Source organism: Hyperolius riggenbachi, chromosome 1 (genome assembly GCF_040937935.1).
Source record: "Hyperolius riggenbachi isolate aHypRig1 chromosome 1, aHypRig1.pri, whole genome shotgun sequence".
Lineage (NCBI taxonomy): Eukaryota > Metazoa > Chordata > Amphibia > Anura > Hyperoliidae > Hyperolius > Hyperolius riggenbachi.
In genome coordinates this window covers 254,443,174-254,467,328 of record NC_090646.1, presented here as the reverse complement: position 1 = coordinate 254,467,328, position 24,155 = coordinate 254,443,174, and the positions used below count along the sequence as shown (strand labels likewise).

At 42.4% G+C, this 24,155-nt stretch overlaps 1 protein-coding gene across 1 annotated transcript in view; it reads right to left on the bottom strand.

The window, feature by feature from the left end:
• Positions 1-24,155, bottom strand: part of PARM1 (prostate androgen-regulated mucin-like protein 1) — a 120,846-nt gene that overhangs the window by 5,421 nt on the left and 91,270 nt on the right. The window contains exon 3 of the mRNA XM_068232940.1: positions 20,283-20,361. Coding sequence (XP_068089041.1) covers positions 20,283-20,361 — 79 coding nt within the window. The remainder of the gene's footprint in view (positions 1-20,282; positions 20,362-24,155) is intronic.

The window sequence follows — 24,155 nt, the reverse complement described above, 5'->3', positions numbered from 1 at the left end:
TTCTTTATGTTATCAGACATCATGGCTTCAATTCATCAAGCATTTGCTAATGCTTTAAACAGCTGACTTTACAGAGCACTTAGTAAAATGTCAATTAATCAAAGCAGTTACCTCATGAAAAGCTGACATTCCCGAGCAGTGAGATAATTACCGACTTGTTCAGTGATTACCTCAACACATGTCAGTAAAATGTCAGCAAATGTCAATTCATCAAGGTTACAGCAGTCGATAACATGTGCGGTGATTATCTCCAGCTCTCCCCTGTTGATAACAAGCTTGGAATGCCTTTAGTGATGATGTCTCCATGTTTGACAGGAGCAGGCAGCTAATAGAAACGTCCCCTGCAAGTGCCGCTGATAGGTTGGCCAGGCTTCTCGGGTGGAACAGACCCCCCAGGCAGCGAGCAGAGAGAAAAGAATAAAATATATTTTCCAGGCACGCTTCGGTAGTGCAACCCCTTGAGTGCCTGTTTGAATATGCAGAGATGCAAGTGGGAGCTCGTGGCAAAATTACCTAAGCAGGGAATGTGTAATGTTTCTCAGCAGTTCATCTAAGCTGTGGCAAGTAAAAAGAAAGTTAAGACTAATGAGACAGATTCAGCAAGAGCAGAGGCAGTATAACATGTATAACATGCACATCTATAGGGATGTCGGTGCTGCCTCTTTCCTATTGTAATGCCCTCACTGCACGGACCTCTTCAGTAACTTAAAGGAATACTATCGATTCACATATTTTTTTCAATTGACACAGGAATTGTTTGGGAAGTGCTGCTAAGTACTGGTGTATACATTTTAGTAGCAACTTCTTTGTTTACTGTTAGCAAAATACTTTCAAAGTTTACTGACGTCAAAACTGACGGCTGATTGAGCCATGAGGAGAGGGGAAATTCCCCTCACACTTGATCAGTTAACTCTATTGTGTAGCTCTGTGTGTGACAGAGAAGAGAGCTCCCAACAGCTGCAGATCATGTGTCCTGTGTTTGTGACTGAGGTGTCTAAAGAGAGCAGAGGAAATGTAACTAATTGTCACAGCTTTTCAAACTGGTTTTGCTTTCAGAGTTTGATATGTTTGATATTTGCTTTCTGTAGTCTGATCTGCAACTCTGGCTGTGCATTGAAGCAGACACCCCTTCTGCAATTGATTTGTCCCAATATAGCTAAATCCTACCCTAAATAAATTACAGTTTTTGCCTCTGATATTTAACATGAAAAGTAGGAAAATGTTTACACAGCTACTTAGACATTATTTGCACACTGTCATTTTAGAACACTTGGGTATCGATAGTATTCCTTTAAAGAGGAACCCCAGTGAAAATAATGTAATAAAAAAAAGTGCTTCATTTTTACAATAATTATGTATAAATGATTTAGTCAGTGTTTGCTCATTGTAAAATCTTTAGTCTCCCCGATTTACATTCTGACATTTATTACATGGTGACATTTTTACTGTGGGCAGGTTATCTAGCTGCTGCATGCTGTTTTGGCTGTTAGAGACAGCTGTAAACAGCTAATTCCTGTCTGTGAACCTTGTTACATTGTAACAAACTGCCAAAAGTACCGCGGTCCTCAGAGCTTCTTGTGGGAGGGGTTTCAGCACAAAATCAGTCATACAGCGCCCCCTGATGGTCTGTTTGTGAAAAGCAATATATTTCTCATGTAAAAGGGGGTATCAGCTACTGATTGGGATAAAGTTCAATTCTTGGTTGGAGTTTCTCTTTAACGAACATCTACCACATGTGTGGAAATATTGATGAATTAGCATACACAAGTGTAAAATACCGAATGCGGTATTTTAAGGACTTGGTTATTGTTATCCAACAGCCCTTGATGAATTGAAGCCTTAGTAGCCTCTTCTTGTCCCGGCCTACTGCTGCTGTATGTGCATGCACGGTCATATCGCCCAACTTTTTGAGATTAGAAAGAGGGACACTTAAGCCACACCCCTAATCACACCCCCAATACACCCCTAGTCATGCATAATGTAATGATTTCATAGGTATATTATTTTATTCAATTCAAACCACACTGGTCCTTTCTATCCTGGCTCATTATCCTTCCAATTAACATTAGAAAATAAGAATTATATAAATTTAAAGTATGGGGATAATGTTTAGTTAGTCAATTAAACATTTTTTTTCCAGCAGAAAACTACATATATTTACATAGATCTGTACATCAGTCCTAAAAGAGGGACAAACAAGGAAGAAATAGGGACTGTCCCTCCAAAAGGGGGACAGTTGGGAGCTATGGTAGAGCAACAACAAGTGTGTGGGCATTGATTTCAAAGTATGTTTTGGGATTAAAAAGTCATTGAACAAGGATTTATAGGTAGATGATCCAAGAAAGCAGAGGTCACAAGTGACAATGTCAGAAATGATAGAGAAACTAGCAAATGACATATAGGAGGCAGTGATTCCCATCAAGCCTGTGCTTAGCACCAAGTTGTGAAATCTCTCCCTAGACTATTTGTGAGGGACACATACCATCCCCATCAGATAAACATAGCAGCCTGTCTGCTTATCTTGTGCAGGGGCAGCAGGGACGAGAAAACAGGAGACAGAGCCTGGAAGGCTCCATAAAACTTTCCTGACACTTTCCAGTAACATGGCATCTGAATCTAACCTGCAAGCACAATGTCCCCTCCGTCCATCTTCATCAGTTCCAGCTGGCCGCTCTCTGCAAGTCCCGTCTATGTAATCACGCGACATGCAGAGAACAGGAAGTAGTGTGAAGCCGGCTGGAAGGAGGGGACATCGCTGGGTGCAGGTGAGATACACTGAAGCCACACCACTCACCTGCGATCTACTGTAACCATTCAGATATGGAGCACCGATGTAGGGGGTGGTGTGCCAAGACCTCTGCCCCAGTACCTCTTGGGGCACACAGTGCATGAAATAAAGGATGGGTCGGCACCACCAAATAATTTATAGCTCTTTAATAATGTTGAGGTAGCAGTGACAGACGCTGTTTCGGCTGAAAAGCCCTTTTCAAACTGCTTCAAACCACAGCACACCATGTGGTTTGAAGCAGTTTGAAAAAGGGCTTTTCAGCCCGAAATAGCATCTGTCCCTGCTACCTCAACATTATAAAAGAGCTATAAATTATTTGGGGGTGCTGACCCATCCTTTATTTCTTTCACCTGCGATCTACAACAGAAAGGAGACCCAGGATGGACGCCCTTGGAGATGGAGGGATGAATGAAGTCGGGCCCCCCTCCTTCACATCCCTGACTCCAGCGCTCCTGACTAATTGGCTGATGCAGAAGAGCACGGGACAGGAGTGGGGGTTAAGCGGGACCCGGGACCAGACCCCCCAAATCGTGGCTGTCTCGCCACAAATGGGACACTTGTGACGTTTGCTGTTCACTCTGCACGCCCATGTGGATCGCACACCTAAGCAGCTGTGCACCACAATCACTACCAACAGCATCCTAGACATGAGCAGTTCAGAAACATTAGTATGCCCTGTGCTCTCCTGAGCTGTGGCTGCTACAGACAGTCATGGGGAGCGAGCAGGAAGACAGTGCAAGGAGTAGACAGAAATTAGGGTACAACTGCAGCACAGAGAGAATGCTCACCACAAGGAAGGCGAGTGTCTGTTGACCTAACGAATAAGCAGGTAGCTATAGCTGTTACATTTATTTTTGCTTCAGGTTTACTTGCACTGGCCCAATATGAGCATGCAGATCAGATGCTTTGACTCTGGTCTGACTCCACTGACCGCATGCTTGTTGCAGGTGTGTGACTCAAAAACAACTGAAGCCAAAAGCTAAGCATGTCAGCCAGACAACATGCTTTATAAGGGAATAAGGATGACAACCTCAGTATTCCTGTAATTTCAGGTTCTCCTTAAATAATACAATTGTTTAGTTTTGCAATATTTTATAAGTTATTTAGTCAAAGTTTGCTCAATGTAAACCTTCACCTCACCCTGATTTACATTGTTAAATTCAACAGCTAGCAAGGTAAATCACTGTGCAATGAGTTGTTGTGGGTCCTGCGATCATAGCCATGTACCGTATATGTTGGCTATGACTCACCCAGAGCCACAGTCAGAATCCCACAGACTTTTCTGGGCCCCCTTAAATGCAGTCATGGCTGAACTTGCTGTCTCTCCAACTGTAGCACTGGTTCCTCCAAATCTATGCTTGCCTAAGGAAGACTCTAAACATCTAGTATTGACTGTAGACACATGTAGTAATATCCATTCCAGACGCACAGAGTTGAAATCTACACCGTGTTTCCAGACTCTTACAGGGCGTGGATTTCAACATCCTGACTCCATGCACTCCACCCCACTCTGTTGTCCGATGACAGCTGAGCACCCTGTTTGGCTCCTGACCCTGTGATCACTGAGTAAAAATAAAGAAAAGGCTCTGTTCCTTAACCCATAGCCGACTGCTGCACGCTGACTGGTATGAACGCGGCCGCAGCCCCATGATCACTCCAAGCCGATTGGCGGGGATTGCAGTAATCGCGTGCACTGATGCGCGCGCATCTCCGCATGAATGACATAGCTCAGCTCCGTCTTCAGTCTCCCAGCGGCGATCGCTGCTCGGAGACTGTTAGACGGCAAAACCGCCATCTATTAACACTGCGATCTGTGACACAGCTGTCCCCCTGGGGAACACAGGAGCGATCCACTGTGATAGGCTGAAGCCTATCACAGCCGATCGCTGTAATTGGCTGACGGTGACGGGGTGAGGAAGAGGTGGTGGTAAAAATAATTAAAAAAAAATTGTAAAAGTTATTAAAGAAAACAAACAAATAAACACACATCAGGGCAGCGATCAGAGCCCACCGACAGAGAGCTCTGTTGGTGGGGAGAAAAGGGGGAGGGGGAATCACTTGTGTGCTGAGTTGTGCAGCCCTGCAGCGAGGCCTTAAAGTTGCAGTGGCCTATTAAGTAAAAAATGGCCTGGTCACTGGGGGGGAGGGGGGGTTTAACACCGCGGTCCTCAAGTGGTTAAAGTGAACCCAAGGTGAAAATAAGCTGATGAGATAAACCATAGTATTTATCCTCCTACTCCTAAAAATGACTTTTTAGATATCCCATGGTTTAATTTTATATTTAAACATTTATAAAGTAGATTGAATGTTTTTTTGTCTTTGTTCATTGGCAGTCTATTAAGTGTCCCAGAGTTAAAATACACGAACTATTGACCTTTTTCTACCCCCTCTGCCCTCACAAGTTGTATTTTGCCAGGAAAACTTGTATGGCTTTAATTTGCTTGTCAGTGATGTTTGCTATATTCCTGACAAGCTACAGATAAGACAAAAGCTGTCACTTCCATGTCTGAAAATTAACTCTTTCTAGCAGCAAAATAAAACAAGAAAAACAGACTGGTTATTAATATGTTTTGCACTGTACATACACATGTTTATCTCATCATGTCACATGTCACCTTGGGTACACTTTAAGGAGCTAGCTTTGCATTGTTTTACCTGTATGTCATTTCAGAAAATTCAGGCAAAACTAGTGCAAAAGTCTTTTTTTGTACGTAATGAATTTACTCTCAGGACACATGCAGATTACTATTTTCTTCCAATTGTGATAAATAGGAAGGAAATAGGAAGAAAAAACAGGCGTAATTGTTTTGGCAAATCTGCCCCATGTAGTTGTTTAGAATTTTTCAATCCTCATTATTTTTTCAGCAGAGGTTTTGTGAAGATGACTAGAAGTCCCTGTGATTAGCAGATACACTCCTGGCCAAGCAGGTCTGGCACAGGGAGGAAAGCTCTTTTGGCTCTTTTACAAAAAGGCATTTAAATCCTTCTTTGTTTGGCTGTGGATTCATTCCATTTGCTCTGGCCTATTCCTCATTTTGCAAAGGTAATTTTATATGAAATATACCACATTCACATTTCCAGTCCACAAACCCATCTGTTTAAATGCCAGACTGATTATCTGGTCCCAGTGTAAATGCTGACGACACGGTAATAAGAAGAGGCAAGGAGATGTATTGCTTCCTACAGATCAGATTCACAAACCGTTTCACAATAGAATATGTGCTGATCAGTGAACATCCAAAGACTGCCACATGCATTTAATACAAATCCCAACTAACTTCCAGCATACTCGGGGGGGGGGGGGGGGGGGGGAGGGGGGGGTCTAATAACAATTTTACTGCTAAATTTCACATACTGAACAAGAAAAAAGAACCTGAAGGAATATGGAGATGGTCTGATGACTTCCTTGTAATAATATACATTACTCGCCTGGCTGTTGTGCCGATCCTCTGCCTCTAACATGCTTTAAATGTCTGACCCATAACAAATATGCAGTTGTTCTAAATGCAGTCACGCTGCACGCAAGACAATAGCAATGCTAATTTTCATATACCGCTTGCTTCAGATTTTTGCATAGGCTTTGTTTAGATACCTACCTCAGGAGGGTGAAGCCTGTGGATCCTAAAGAGATCCTAAAGAGGCTTCCCTAATCCTCCTCAGCCAGCCTGTTCCAGCACTGAGACATATAAATGTACATTTCTCCCCCCCAAAAAATGCACTTTAAATATTTCCTGTGTCGCTCTCACTAACAGTAGGTAGTGAATATGTGACAGGTTTTGGATTATTCCATCTGCTCCTGGTGGATTATCAGTTTTTTCATAATATACAAAAGCACTTACTGTATGACAAGTACACAGTCCAATTGCCAAAATAGTGTGCAAAGGAGTAGGGGAGCTGGCTGACATATTTGTATAGATCCTTTCCAAGCAGGGGTTTTGTAAATAATAAAAGTAATACTGAGAATGGACTAGTCCAAAATGTGTCAAATTTGTCAGCTTTTAACATATGCATGAAAAAGGGGTGTGAGAAAATGTGGGCGCCCAATTTCAACTAGTACAGTAGAATATTGTAGAATATTAACAATATAATATTAACAATATTATACAGTTTAAAAGTATAAATTCTCGTAGTAAATATTGGTAAATAATGCCTATATTTTAATACAAATTAACCTAACACTACTCTCATACAGAACCATCCCTCACCAATGCCTAATCTTTATGCCAGATCCCTAACCTTAACTGCACCCCCCACCTAAACCCTAAACATCCCCCACAACCTAACCTTAACCGACCCTCTCCTCCAATCCATTGCTATAACAATATTTTGGGACACCACCTGAGCCCCATTATAAATTGTGGCAGTTGTGTGAAAATTGGGCCACGGGATGCCTGATAAATACTGTAGCAGGCGCCCAAATTTCACACTACAGGTGCAATTTCTAATGGTGCCCAAGTTTCTTCAGATAGTGGGGCCCAAATTTCACACTACGGCTTTTAACTACCTACTGTGACAGCAACATGGGAAAAAAGTAATTTAAAGTGCATTTTACTCTGGGAGACATGTACATTTTATATGTATGTATTTTTAGTTTTACAATTTTCCAGTGATAGTGGTGCTTTTAATAAAGTAGCCACAAAGATATTGATGGAAGTGAGGGCTTGAATAGGTCCATGGTCAATATTTTGTATTTACTATTTACCTACCTTTTATATATTATTTTTATTTACATGACAAAGTCTTATGGTGCATACATAAATCCAATCCTGATTGGACAGTTTTAGCACCTTCCATACAGTGTGAGGGTCAACCGATTTTGTAATAATTTGAACAAATTGTGTAGCTATGCTCTCATGCTACATGGATATGTAAAAATTAGCCAATCAAGATTGGATGTATGTACTTGGCTGTACTAAAGTTATACCTAAATGAGGTTAAAATGAGGGTGTGATCCATGCAGTAAGCTGCAGTATTGATTTCAGAGGTATAAGAGGTAGAAGAATGGGAGAGGGAGTCTTCTGAAGCAGTGGAAACAATTTTTCAAATGGGGATGGGAACATACTGCAGTCAGTTAGCTACAGGTTTCACTCACATATTGGAGGTGAAATGCAAACCTTTTTATCATAGCATCATTTTAAAGATGGATTGTCAGCCACAAAATCAAATTCCATTTACTCACTGCACGGCATTTATTATGAAGCCTGGAACCTCAACTGCATTGCAAACAATCTATTCAGAAATGTTTCTGCTGTAATAAATCTTATCTGCTCTATTTTCACCATCAACGAAGAGAGGGAAGCATGTCATCACCCCTCCCACATTCCTGCTCCTTACTGACTGGCTAGGGCAGTTCAGTGTGAAGCAGCTGAAACCTGATCTTTCTGTGCTCACATGTTTACAAAGCAAGCTAGCTGTGACAGTGCAGATTTTAGGAGGAAAAAGGGAGGAAATGACATCAGGATCAGCTTCAGTCAGAGGGAATAAAAATGGCAAATGCCAAGAACACAATTCTCTTTATTTGCTATATAAAATGTACTGAAATCAAAATATGGACAGTACGATACATATGTTATGTAAGTAGAACAAGTAGTTATCTACTAGTATACGTGTCTTGGTTTTTTTTTTCTAGAATAGTATGGTTGACCATGCTGCTTTAAGACATTGTAAGAATACTTGAGTAGAATCACACCAATACTTTATTTTTAGCTGGCTATAGACATGTGATCAGCTGGCAATATTAGTACAACAGATCTGTTGATAAGGTTCTTCCCTTCATGTATTTTTGCATAAAAATACATGTTCCAAAGACTCGAGTCTGCATGTTAATATAAAAGCGGAAATCACACACTATAATCAGAAACTGCTGGTGTCCATTTATCATATGAGAGAGGATAGTGATTGCTGGAAAATATACAAAATGACCATGTATTATCCCCCATGATCAGATTGTCTAGGGGAGGCCTGAGACAGCCTGGTACCATCCACTGCTCTGTGAGATGTCTTCAGATCATTGGATAGTATTTTATTAAAGGGCATGTGAAGGTACAAGAAAGCATTAGATAATATGATAATATGTATATAAGATGCATCTGTAAGGCGGTCTTATTAACAAGATGACATAGAGGAGCTATAGAGGGCAAGGTTACATGCATACAGATAAGCCGCTATGGTAGGGCTGTTCTCACACAGTTTCAGTGATACGGTCATTGCCCTGCACAGCATCTGACGCGTTTCCATCATCAACATCATAAACACAGCATTCCTATTTAATCTTGCCAACACAGGTGAAGTAATAGATATCTGAAGGATCACTCACAGGCCATAAAGTGATCACAATAAGTTTTTTATGACAGGAAGCAGACTTCTGTTCCTCCCCCATCTTCCTGATTAATGTTTCACAGTAAAGTGCTTTCACACACAATGGAGCAACTTCTCTTAAAGAGAACCTGTACTGAGTACAATTATTTAACCTCCCTGCCGGTTATCCCGAGCTCAGCTCGGGGTAACCTGCCGCGGAGGATTCCTCAGGCCCTGCTGGGCCGATTTGCATAATTTTTTTTTGTTACACGCAGCTAGCACTTTGCTAGCTGCGTGTAACTTACGATCGCCGCCGCTCCGCGCCGATTCGCCGCAACCCGCCGCATCAGAGTGTGCCCCCCCCTGAGACCCGTGCGCTGCCTGGCCAATCAGTGCCAGGCAGCGTCGAGGGGTGGTTCGGGACTCCCTCTGACGTCACGACGTCGATGACGTCGGTGACGTCATCGCGCCCGTCGCCATGGCGACGGGGGAAGCCCTCCTGGAAATCCCGTTCAGAACGGGATTTCCGGATGGGTATATGCGCCGGCGGCGATCGGCGCATTCGGGGGGACGCCGCAGGGAGGGGGGAAGCATGTAGCTAGCGCTAGGCTAGCTACATGCTATAAAAAAAATAATGCCAAAAAACACCCTCCCTGCCGTGCGCAGCAATTTTTTATAACGGCAGGGAGGTTAAAATAAACACATGAGGTAACTTCAAATGAACATTAAATAGTTACCTTGCCATCAGTTCCTCTCAGAAGCTCACCATTTTCTTCTTACCGTGATCCCTTCCAGTTCTGACAACATTTTGTCAGAACTGAAATACTACAGTTGCTGTCAGTTATATATCAGTTGCTGTCAGTTACAGCTGAGAGGAGAACTGATGTGTCCATGTTTCCCTATGGCTCAAGTGGGCGATGTTACAGTTTAACAGTGTGCTGACCAGGAGGTTGTTATGGGGTAATGGCCATTTTTAAAATGGAGGACAGAGAATTCCATTGATCACAGTGGACAAACAGGACACAGGAGAGGAAAAATAGATTGATGAGTAGACTACACAGGAGGTAAGTATGACTTGTGTATGTTTATTTTGACTTTTAATTTTCAGTTCAGGTTTTCTTTAAAGTAAAACTGCACTTTTCGTGATTAGAAAACATTCTGTTTGGATCTGCATTATATATACCGGTATTACAAGGACCATGTGAAATGTAACTCTAGCTGTATTACCATGAAATGGAATATAAAAAAATGTTCCATCTAAAATTGATTTCTGTAGGGGATTATACCAAAGTTACCATCCTCTGTGCTGCTGAATACTATACTATACTATTCAGGAGGAAGTTACTGGAGTGTTACTGTGCAGCTTGTACTTTAGAGAGTACAAGCCGGGCTGGATTGGCCGCAGCTGCAGAGGGCACCCCATGAGACTGGCTTGGAGCAGGGCTGAGGCGAGGTGCACATAGGCTTCCTGCGGCTGGAGGAAGCCCCAGGTAAGTAAATCTGATTATTTTAGAATTCCAAGATGTATGCTTTAATGAATGAAATGTATGAAGTACACTTGTGTTACACACATGTATTAGTACGGGTACAGTTCTGATCAAGTTCTGTAACATGCCTGAAGGAAAAAAACCAAGCTTCAAAAGCTTGCTAAGAAATCTTGTACAGTTAGTCATTAAAGGTGTCACCTAACAAGTTTTGTTTTTGAGTGACAGCCAGACGTCTGTCTGTCTGGTCAGGTGTGTTCCCAACCTCTGCACCTGACCCTACTTGGGGAAGAGCAATTTCTTATTCAGGTTTATTTAGTCTATCTAGGATGCTTTTTGCCCTCCCCCCCCCCCCCCCCCCCCATAGGACAGCACATATTGCTAAGCAGTTAGACAAGTAAATATCTGTATGGACAATAAACAAAAATATATGTATATATCTATATGGGCATTACTGTCACATGTACTCATTTCAAAAATATTGGTTTTGGCATGGGAGACCTAAACTAGTGCTGTATAAAAATGTAAGGTAAAAGTAGTGTATACAAAATATTTAGTAGATAATACTACACAAAGTACTGTATGTTGCTACTGTAAATTCTATTGCTAATATTTATTGCTCACAGCTCCTATCCTTGTATACATTGGCATGAATCTCTGTATTCTTCATTTTTTAAGAAGTGAGGGAAAAAAGAGATTGCTTCAATCCCCCGCCAGCATTCCAAAGCCAGCTAATAATAGTGGTATCCCTATCTCTTGTGATAGCTAAAATAGTCTCCAGTGGAAAGAGTTTATAATAGCTAGCTCTGATGAACTCATGCAAACCCACTTGTATCTTAATATAAGTTAGAATACAAACACAAAGCTCTAGTTGTAGCATACAATTGCTGCAGAAGCCTTTCTGTAATCATATATATAAAGAATCTTTACTATAAAACATCACATTTGAAGGAAAGCTGAGTACATTTAAAAAAGGGGTTTGTTAAAAAGGGCACAGGGTAATGCCAATAATAGAATATCGGAAGATTAACCGTTATTCCACTATCCTCGAGTCCCAACAAAAGCAGCTCTGGGGAGACAAGCAGCTGCATCTCTCCTCTTCCAGGGCTGGGGCATCTGACTCCAGCACTCCCCCCCTCCCGTCCCCCCGCCAGTAGCAGGGCCACCTCAGGACTGTATTTAGGGTTCGGGCTGCCCTAGGCACCTCAGACCTATTTGCCCCCCCCCCCCCCTCCCCCCCGGAAGGACATTGGCGGCGCGCAAGATGTGCCGTGCTGAAAATGGGCGTGGCCACAAAATGCAGTGGGCATGTCCATAATATATAGTGGGTGTGTATAGTCGGTGGGCCCATGTTTCCTCCCCAGATACAAGTAAAGGGACCCTACACAAGCAAGTAGGAAATGTTCCCACCATAAAAACACATTAGCCAGTGTTCTCTCCCACAAAATAAAGGTAGGTATTAGATTGTGAGCTCCTCTGAGAAAAGTCAGTAACATGACTATGTTCTCTGCAAAGTGCTGCAGAAGATGCCGGTGCTATATAAATACATAATAATAATATGGTAGGACATAACACTATGGCAGGATTAGATTGTGAGCTCCTCAGAGGACAGTAGTGACATGACTATGTACTTTGTAAAGTGCTGCAGAAGATGCCAAGTGCTATATAAATACATAATAATAATAATAATAATAATATGGTAGGACATTACACTATGGCAGGATTAGAACTCCAAGAGAAGAGACCCAGCACCGTCTTCAAGTGTATTATAAGCTCTTTAATTGATTTAAGGCATCAAAAAGACAAACAGGGCAAGTCTGTGCGACGTTTCGAGAGGAGACTCCTCTCTTTCTCAAGCTAACAAGCCCTCTGAATACATAAAATACAATCAGCCTTAAATAGTCCTTGCTCCACTAGGGAGCCAATCAAAATGGTCTGGACGCCCTGTCATCAACCAATTAGGTTAAGTTCCTGTTTGTAGGCCCTCCCATCTAGTGGAGGACCTGATGGGGAACTACATCTATTTATGCACTCCAATCATTTTAAAATGGCCACTGGAGGGCCGACCAATGAGGGTAGAGCATGTTCTGAATAGAAAAAACGTCATTCAACCGCCATGCGGAAATCCGCATTGAAAATCCGCATGTGGTTATATTCAATGCGTATGCGTAAAAACGTACGCGTAAAAACCATATTCCAATACAATTACCACGCGGAAATCCGCATTGGAGATCCGCATATGGTCAAAGTCAATGCGTATGCGTACAAACGTACGCGTACAAACCCGGAAGCGAAAATCGTCTAGGCCATAGACGTTTCAATCCAATCGCCTATACCGGTTACGCATTAAACTTATCTTATCAGAAAAAGGTATACATGCTCCTAACCCTAATAGGAATTAGTGTCAACAATTTACAGGAAGAATCAGAAAAAATGAAAAGGAAAAAAATGACAAGACTTATGCTAGGTGTCTGGCGGCCACCCACAGCGGCGGCCAGACACCGAACATCGCAACAAAAACAATAATCATCTCACCCTCCCAGACTGGCGTCCGCCTCAATAGCGGCGGCCAGTCTGGGCTGGCGAGAACAAAAAATTACCAATTCTGTCCCGACTGGCGGCCATCCCTGGCGGCCAGTCGGGAAAGAGACAGGCAAAGAATCAAAAAAATACTTTGACGGCCCACCCGGACTGGCGGCCACATACCAGCGGCGGCCAGTCCAGGAAGGCCAACAAAACAACATAATCAAAAAAAAGGAATTTTCAAGAAAATAATAATAACATTCTTCTCTATAAACTCCTCTCCCCCCGACCGTCGGCCACCAATTGTGGCCGCCGGTCGGGAAGGATCGGGAAAGAAAAAAGAAACAGAACCAACCCAAAAAGAAGACTCTAGGCGTCCAGACCAAAAAACAATCAGCAAGACATCTATCTATATACACATGGACCCAACTCGCACTCCCGGTTAAGACCCCCTGGACCAAGGGCATCCAGCTTCCTAATCCAAAACAACTCCCGTCTCAATAATAATTTGACCCTATCACCCCCCCTGCATGGCGGGGGGACAGAGTCAATCACCTGGACCCTCAACTGGCTAACACCATGGCGACAGGCAGAAAAATGGCTAGCAACCGCTTGTTCAGATGTGCCCGAGCGGATAGCTGACTTATGTGCAGAGATGCGCATTTTAAGTATTTGTGTGGTCATCCCCACATAAATCAATCCGCAGGGGCAACGAAGAAGATATACAACATATGCAGAGTCGCATGTGTAATAACCATTGATTGTAAAACGTTTCCCTGTAGTAGGGTGTGTAAAAGTATCTCCTTTAACAATGGAATTACACATATGACACGACAAACAGGGAAAAGTCCCTTTTCTTGTGGTAGTTAAGTTAGCAGTCCGAGAGCCAATATCTGCCCTCACCAAAGTGTCACCAACTGTAGGAGCCCGTCTATATGACATAAGTGGATATTCCTGAAATTCCCTAACCTGTGGAAAGCCTTGTTTTAGTAAAGGCCAATGTTTTCTAACAATTTTCTCAATCTGTTTAGAATTGGTTGCAAAGGTAGTAACCAGAGGAATCCGATCGATCTGTCTGGAGCGTGGTCTTTTAGTTGAGGAGGATTGACTAAAAGGATTGCACAAATCTAGAGGATAATCTCTTTGGATAAATCTATTGGCCATTTCTTTCAGACGTGTGCCTCTCAATGTAACATCAGACACTATTCTATTTACACGTTCAAATTGATTTTTTGGAATATTATTAGCAATATGAGAGGGGTGGAAACTTCTATAATGAAGTAATGCATTTCTATCAGTAGATTTCCTAAATAGATCGGTGGTCAATTTTCCTCCAACTTTCGAGACCACCGTATCCAAGTAGGATACAGAACAAGTTCTACAAGTGTACGTAAGAGAAATATATGGACAGCATGCATGTAGATCTTTAATAAAGCATTCAAGGGTCAAACGTGGCCCCGCCCAAATCAAAAAAACATCGTCAATGTATCTCCACCACCCCTTGAAGTGGCGGAGAAACAGTTGATTGGTGTATACAAATGAGTCTTCGTAAAGACCCATGTATAAATTAGCATAAGTAGGGGCCACGTTTGACCCCATAGCTGTACCTCTACATTGTTCATAAAACGTATCCTCAAATAAGAAATAATTCCTCCTCAAGATCACCTCCAACAGATCGATAAGAAAACGTCTCTGATCATCAAAAACATCTGAACAGGTTTGTAAATAATGAGAGACCGCCTCCACACCTCCATCATGAGGGATGGAGGTGTAGAGTGACTCTACATCAATTGTAACCAATAAATCGTCATCATCTAAATTGTCAAATTTATCAATCACCTCCAGGAACACTTGAGTGTCCCTAAGGTAAGACGGTAAAGCTACTACCATAGGTCTAAGAATGCAATCTAAATATTTAGCAATTGGAGAGAATAATGAATTTACACCCGCAACGATTGGCCGACCAGGTGGGTCGACCAATCGTTTGTGTATTTTTGGAAGGACATACATAACAGGAGTAACAGGATTGTCCTGAACCAGAAAAGTAGCTAGATCCCTATCTATGATGTTTTTGTCCAAAGCATTCTTTAACAAACGATCAATCAACCTTCTCAGATCCCAAATTGGGTCTCGATCTAAAATTCTATAGACATTTCTATCCCCCAACTGGTGCAAATCTCTGCACGGTAATTAATGGATACATTGACGATGTTTTTTTGATTTGGGCGGGGCCACGTTTGACCCTTGAATGCTTTATTAAAGATCTACATGCATGCTGTCCATATATTTCTCTTACGTACACTTGTAGTACTTGTTCTGTATCCTACTTGGATACGGTGGTCTCGAAAGTTGGAGGAAAATTGACCACCGATCTATTTAGGAAATCTACTGATAGAAATGCATTACTTCATTATAGAAGTTTCCACCCCTCTCATATTGCTAATAATATTCCAAAAATCAATTTGAACGTGTAAATAGAATAGTGTCTGATGTTACATTGAGAGACACACGTCTGAAAGAAATGGCCAATAGATTTAGCCAAAGAGATTATCCTCTAGATTTGTGCAATCCTTTTAGTCAATCCTCCTCAACCAAAAGACCACGCTCCAGACAGATCGATCGGATTCCTCTGGTTACTACCTTTGCAACCAATTCTAAACAGATTGAGAAAATTGTTAGAAAACATTGGCCTTTACTAAAACAAGGCTTTCCACAGGTTAGGGAATTTCAGGAATATCCACTTATGTCATATAGACGGGCTCCTACAGTTGGTGACACTTTGGTGAGGGCAGATATTGGCTCTCGGACTGCTAACTTAACTACCACAAGAAAAGGGACTTTTCCCTGTTTGTCGTGTCATATGTGTAATTCCATTGTTAAAGGAGATACTTTTACACACCCTACTACAGGGAAACGTTTTACAATCAATGGTTATTACACATGCGACTCTGCATATGTTGTATATCTTCTTCGTTGCCCCTGCGGATTGATTTATGTGGGGATGACCACACAAATACTTAAAATGCGCATCTCTGCACATAAGTCAGCTATCCGCTCGGGCACATCTGAACAAGCGGTTGTTAGCCATTTTTCTGCCTGTCGCCATGGTGTTAGCCAGTTGAGGGTCCAGGTGATTGACTCTGTCCCCCCGCCACGCAGGGGGGGTGATAGGGTCAAATTATTATTGAGACGGGAGTTGTTTTGGATTAGGAAGCTGGATGCCCTTGGTCCAGGGGGTCTTAATCGGGAGTGCGAGTTGGGTCCATGTGTATATAGATAGATGTCTTGCTGATTGTTTTTTGGTCTGGACGCCTGGAGTCTTCTTTTTGGGTTGGTTCTGTTTCTTTTTTCTTTCCCGATCCTTCCCGACCGGCGGCCACAATTGGTGGCCGACGGTCGGGGGGGGGAGAGGAGTTTATAGAGAAGAATGTTATTATTATTTTCTTGAAAATTCCTTTTTTTTGATTATGTTGTTTTGTTGGCCTTCCTGGACTGGCCGCCGCTGGTATGTGGCCGCCAGTCCGGGTGGACCTTCAAAGTATTTTTTTGATTTTTTGCCTGTCTCTTTCCCGACTGGCCGCCAGGGATGGCCGCCAGTCGGGACAGAATTGGTAATTTTTTGTTCTCGCCAGCCCAGACTGGCCGCCGCTATTGAGGCGGACGCCAGTCTGGGAGGGTGAGATGATTATTGTTTTTGTTGCGATGTTCGGTGTCTGGCCGCCGCTGTGGGTGGCCGCCAGACACCTAGCATAAGTCTTGTCATTTTTTTCCTTTTCATTTTTTCTGATTCTTCCTGTAAATTGTTGACACTCATTCCTATTAGGGTTAGGAGCATGTATACCTTTTTCTGATAAGATAAGTTTAATGCGTAACCGGTATAGGCGATTGGATTGAAACGTCTATGGCCTAGACGATTTTCGCTTCCGGGTTTGTACGCGTACGTTTGTACGCATACGCATTGACTTTGACCATATGCGGATCTCCAATGCGGATTTCGTGGTAATTGTATTGGAATATGGTTTTTACGCGTACGTTTTTACGCATACGCATTGAATATAACCACATGCGGATTTTCAATGCGGATTTCCGCATGGCGGTTGAATGACGTTTTTTCTATTCAGAACATGCTCTACCCTCATTGGTCGGCCCTCCAGTGGCCATTTTAAAATGATTGGAGTGCATAAATAGATGTAGTTCCCCATCAGGTCCTCCACTAGATGGGAGGGCCTACAAACAGGAACTTAACCTAATTGGTTGATGACAGGGCGTCCAGACCATTTTGATTGGCTCCCTAGTGGAGCAAGGACTATTTAAGGCTGATTGTATTTTATGTATTCAGAGGCCTATTTAGCTTGAGAAAGAGAGTAGTCTCCTCTCGAAACGTCGCACAGACTTGCCCTGTTTGTCTTTTTGATGCCTTAAATCAATTAAAGAGCTTATAATACACTTGAAGACGGTGCTGGGTCTCTTCTCTTGGAGTTCCTGCTTGCTGTTCCTGGAGACAGAGGGACAACGACCAATAGCACGTCGCATCTAGATGGTTGGGTGCTGCCTGTAACTACTCGTTTACTACTATGGCAGGATTAGATTGTGAGCTCCTCAGACGACAGTAGTGACATGACTATGTACTCTGCAAAGTGCTGCAGAAGATGCCAGTGCTATATAAATACATAATCATAATAATAATATGGTAGGACATTACACTATGGCAGGATTAGATTGTGTGCTCCTTGGAGGACAGTAATGGCATGACTATGTACTCTGTAAAGTGCTGCAGAAGATGTCAGTTCTATATAAATACATAATAATAATATAGTAGGACATTAGACTATGTGAAGTACTGCTAAAGATGGCCTGAGAGCTGGCCTAGGCTGGCCTGAGTGCTGGCCTGGGCTGCTAAACGCTGGCCTGGGATGGGCTGCTGCTGGGCAACTGGGCTGCTGCTCTGCTGCTGGGCTGGGGTGCTGCTGGGCTACTTCCCACTGGGCTGGGGTGCTGCTGTGCTTCTGGACAGGGGTGCTGCTAGCCGCTGCCTGCAAAGCTGGCTTGCTCACCGTCCTCATGCTGTCCGCTGCTGCTGGGCCGCTGGGCTGGGGTGCTGTACTGGGCTGTAGTAGTCTGCAGAGGTGGCTCGCTCACCGTCCTCAAGCTGTCCTGTCACACCAGGCAGGCTAAAATGGCGCCGCTTGGAGGAGGGAGGAGAAAAAATTTACCGGGCTCGGGCTGGACCATTAGGATGAAGGGGGGGGGCGGGCGGAGCGTATTAGGCCAATTCATTCCTATGTAGTGCAGCCTCATGTGCGCCACGCAACCCCCCCCCCCACCTGCAGTTAATTGGCCAGAGTTGACTGAGTGTGCAGCACTTACAGCATGGCTGAAGACGGGGACCAAACAGTTTTTAAGGTGGGCACCTGGCTGTGCAGCAGCTCAACTTCTTCCCTCAGCACGTGTGCGGCCTAGATACCCCCCCAATAATAAAAAAAGAAAAAGACCCAATAGGTGCCCCCCCCCCCCCCCCCCCCCGAGGACACACCCATGGCACTGGCCCACGTGTGCCTTCATATAAATACGGGCCTGGGTTACCTTACAGGGCTGCATGCACCACTATAGCTGCTGATTACATACCGGTGCCCAAATTATACCCCGGGCGCCGCTATAGCTCCCCAGCCAGCAGTAGCATTACCTTGGGAACAGCTGATTACATACCGGTGCTCCAATGACACCCCAGGAGCCGCTACAGCTCCCCAACCAGAAGCAGTGTTACTTTTCAGATGCAGAAGGCATGCACAGAAGGCTACGACTGACGCGATGGAGCCTGGGACTGATCGTGGCTGTACGGAAGACCGCAGGAGGATTATGAGGGACTCAGACGTGCTTATGGGGCTGGAGGAAGCCCCAGGTAAGTATCAATTCTTGCTTATTCACCAGCTCTGGTACACTTTAAAGTGTTTTATTGAAAACAGTATATGAAAAAATACATTTCAGGAACAGAACAAATGCTCAAGAATAATAAGGGAAAGCCAACACATATAGTAAACAGGCACAAGAACTGGGATTACTAATTAACAGCCATTAATAAATATTTATAGAACTTTGACAACGGATCGGGGATCCCAGAATTAGGAGCAAACAAAAGGCCTCGAGTTTGCTGACAGTTACTGGAAAGGGGGATTCCTGAGAAGCCAAGTCCGGCCATGCAGCACACAATTCCTGGGCAAAAGGGCAGTTTCCCAAAATATGTGATAAAGTCCCAGGAAGGCCACATCCATGAAAGCATAAAGGGGAAACAGAGGGGTAAAACCTCTGTACGGAGTATAGTACTACCAAAGCATCAATTTTACTGGGGTGTCCCTAAATATCTGAAAGCTGGGGAGGGAACCCACATTATCCCAAATACAACCCAAAACCTTTAAGGAGATAGGAGACCCCTCAGTCCACTTTCCAAGCCAACATGTAAGGTTACTTATAGTCAGTGTCTCTATTCACCAATAGGTCATAAATACGAGAAATACAGCTCCTACACCTAGTATAATATAATTGTTCAAAGCCAGTTAGTGGAGTACTGGGCAGGGAAGGGAACAAAGAGAGGAAGTAATGCTTAATTTGAGAATAACTTAAAAGCTCCTTACAAGGAACCTCATGAGTAAAACAAAAATGAGAAATAGATTTATGGCAGATTTGATTAGAGCATGTCGGGCATTTTGCAGCTTGGTGGGTCTGTCATGTCATGTGCGTTCTGCCAGTGTAAACACATCCTGGCCATGGCAGTGCAATGGGGGAGCAACTGAACAAATATACCGGGATGGCCAGTGGAGGATTGGAAAGGCCGGGGATTCGATGAGGGAGCCCATGGCCTAAGGGGGTTGTAGGTATATATAAATGCTTTCATTTAATTTGTCTTAGGTTTCTTTTAAGCTATAGACAACTAGAGGCAGCAGAATTTTTTGTTGTTGTTGTTGTTGTTTTTGGCCTAATATAATCCAAAAGCCCTCTTCCGCATAAGCACAGCACAGCCATGTTTTGACTTCTAAAAATGGCTAGAATGCCTAAACAGAAATGTGACAGCACATAACTTGTTTCCTGGGTCTCATTATCTGATTATCTATATGACTGTGTCTTACTATCTGTAGAGGAACCTTCTCATAGCATATTCCTTCCATTTGAAATACAAAACGCTACAAAATCCTTACCTAATTTTCCAGAAGGCAGCTCCTCCAAAGACTAATAAGACAAGGACTATTACAACTATTGTAATTGCAGCCACACTTCCTGTAAAAAAAAAAAAAAACAACAGTTACAAGATAAGTTTACATATGAAAACGCTGTAATAAATAATTTAGTATATAAATTAATACATAGATTAATTTTAGAGTAACTTATAAACTCAATATACTTCCAAGCGATACAAGATTGTTTTACTACAGTACTTACAACAGTACAGTAAATGGTATGCAAAGTATAACTTATAGCAACCAGTCGACTGTCATTTCAAATAGAATTACTCAAGGCAAAATCAGACTGCTGGCCAGGGGGAGACAAATGTATACTCACTAGTGATGGTCAAGTAGATGCAAATAACTTCGAGTTGATGTACATTTATGCAAATTTTTATGCAAATGCATGCAGCTTGAAAATTAACCCATCAAATTTACCTTAGCAGGATTTGATTGATTAATTTTTGAGCTGCATACATTTGCTTCAGTTCAAAGTTATGTGCATTTACTTGATCATTACTAATACTCACTTCCAGCTAAACAGTCTGTGTGCTTGCTGGTCCCTCAGTCCAATGTCACTGATGGCTACAGGCTTCCTGTGCTGTCTGTACACAGATCTGTAATCTTTATTTCCAGATGCCACTCCATTAACTGTGCTGCAGATTGTAGCAGTGTTCATAAACAGAAGCTAATGTTGCAATCACTTCACTACAACAACTTAGAGTGACTGAGACATCAACGTACCTGCCAGCAATCAGATAGTTATGGAGTAGGTGAGTATACTATAGTGTATACAATATTCTTACCCTGAATAAGAATTTTGATTATACACTGATGTACTGTATATACTAATGACTTAAAACCTTACAACTCTTCACCTTCACGTCTCCCTCATGCCACTAAAACAGCTGTGAACTCCTCAAAACTTCTAAAGGTATCCTGTGAGATCTTTGGACTTACATTTTGAGCTGTTGTAATAATATAATCAATGTTATTCACATAACCTGTCAATGATTTTACTGCTGTGGCAGATCAGTGTAATTCAGACACAGCAACAATAAACTGAAATCTTGTTTTCCCTTTTACTAAACAGACCAGGACCGTACGTAACTTTAGCATTCTTTTGCTGACATTTTATTATAGCAGAATTCAAGGCTTTTTTTGTTCTTTGAGTTGGGCGGCAGTCAAACTGCTCAGTTCCGGAACACTTATCAATGACACAAGCCACATTATTAGCAACTGCCATGCTAGCTTAATGTCAAGCTTCCTTGAAAGATTACAGATTAAAGTGAACTGTCTGCCACTCCCTGAAATGTTTAACTACTGATTCATCCTCATAGCCACCAAGTCACATATGAAAGTATGGCCATGTACTTACCCTGCCTAACAGCAAAAACAGAGAAAAGCTACATTTTCTGGGTCACAGAAACAAATGCACTAGATAAAGTTTATTCTCTCACCTACCTGCACTAGCACAGGAAACCTGACTGTAGACAATTCAACCACAGAATTACCAGCTCCAGATAAATGTTCAAAATATCTGATTTTTATTGTGCTCGCCCTGAGTCTGGGCTGGGGAACATTTTAGAGTGAATATGACTGTGTTGTAATGCTTAGAAACAGATTTACATGGCACTAAATGAAATGACATGCTGGGGAATAAAACTGTATTATTTTAAGCACATGACTAAACCATAAAACCCCATAAAAGATTCAAACATGTTGATAAAATGCTGGTAGGGGGTTAAAGTGTATCCAAGGCGAACCTCGGGTCAAAAACCGGATACTTACCTAAGAAGGAAACCTCTGTATCCTGTAGATGCTTCTCACACTGCCCTGTACACCACCATTGGCACTTGCAGACCCCCCAAAAATCAGTCAACAAATGTGGGATTTCAGATCTGGGGCTCATTCCTCTTCCTGCTCAAGTGGTTCCAGCCACGCCTGCGCAGTAAGCCAGAGCCACTCCAGAACAGCCATGCCGTGCTACTGTGCAGGCGCAGCAGTGAGGACAACTACTGCAAAAAAATTTAACATTTTTAACATATGTACACAAGTACATTTTTCCCAGATTAAAATGCTAGTCCGTTTCCTCATGCAGGATCCTCTGGGGTTTTCTTTATGTTCAAAAGCTCTTGCTGAATGGCAATTCCTCAGTCCAGCTGCCAAAATAGTGTGCAAATAAGTAAGCAGGCTGGCTGACATCTCTGTATAGATCCTTTCCCGGGAGTGCTTTTATAAAGACTAAAGATGATACTGAGATTCCCCCATCATGAGATGGAGTAGTCAGATATGTCTGATTTGTATTGCCTACTGTAAACAACATCAACAGTAAGTAATTTATAGTGCATTTTACTGCTGGAGAAATGTACATTTTATATAAAGGTATTTTACATTTAACACATTTTTTTTTCCTTCTATAGATACCCAAGTTTATCTAGATCACTTAGGACCGGTTTCACACCCAAAATCACTGCAAAATCCCAGCTATTTTACCTTAATTCTGTTTGCAATTCTTGTTCAGGGAGCGATTCTCAGTCCCTGAATGTGAATTGCAAATGCAATCCCTGGAAAACTGTAGCCACAGTTTCAGTATGACACAGACAGCTTTTCACACTGTTATTTTCTGCTATTAAAAACCTATACTAAGGTCTATACAGTACCTATCATACTGGTGCCAGATGTATTGAAGTTTTGGAAAACCCAGTACTAAGCTCAAATGTAACTCGCCAAATGAATGTGATCTGCCTCTGAGTGCCAGAACTGCCGGGAGGATGGGTCTTTGACATCCTGGTAAAAGTCATAGGCTTATTGGAAAGAATATATAGAATTTGAACATTTTCCATGTCCCTTCACAGTGCAGAATATGGGGATTAGGAAACTTCCAGGTTCTGTTGCATTTCGAAGTTTAGTTGCAAGTGTATGCAGGATATAAATCATTATGGTGGCCCATTTCTTAAACAATGAATTTAGCTGAGTGGATGAATTAGAGTGAAAAGCATTATGAATCTGGAGCTGTTTGAATAGAATGTAACAAGCATTCCTTTTAGCTCCTGGCTTGATTTCTGTACTCAGCGGTAACTTATCAGTGATTGTACATTATTACCTTTTCTTGTAATAATGAAAGTACAATATCTATTCATGTTGAGCATAAGTGACATTTGATCACTTGCTAGTAAATTAATTTCTCCTGTGCTCTGCTGATGATTAGTAGGTTTCCCTGTTTCATCCTAGGTAGGAAAATAAGGATTCAGTTGTCTTAATGTGTCACACCTCGCAAAACTGAGAAATAATATCTGTGATGTTTCAATGGGAACCTGCTGTGGTGAGCTGCTGAACAGTTTTGAAATAGTTTTGTAACAATTCCCTTACCACACATAATGATGCATATACAGTACAGGTAGTAATTACATTAAAACTGATTGTCTCTGCATTATGAACTTCTTCAGCCCTGACCTACGCAATTGCTTTCCAAATGAAGCCCCCCATCACATTTAACCCACTAGTGCAGTTGAGGTCAACTTGCTATATCAATTTTCCAAAAATGTGTTTAATAATGTATCGCTTTCAAAAACAATGTTGTGTTTGAGTATTATCTGGGCTATCAGAAATGACCACGGGTGCCACCCAGCTAAGTTGCCAACATACACTTAAGATGCCCATACATCAGACGATGTATGGGCAGATCGACCAACAGACAGATCTCTCTCTGATCGAATCTGCACCATAAACAGTAGGCCGATTACCAATCAATTTCAGCATGAAATCTTTCTGGAATTGGCTTCATGACGCTGCCTCATTGCCACGCTAATGTACCTCCTGTGCCCCATGCAATTATACTTTACCTGC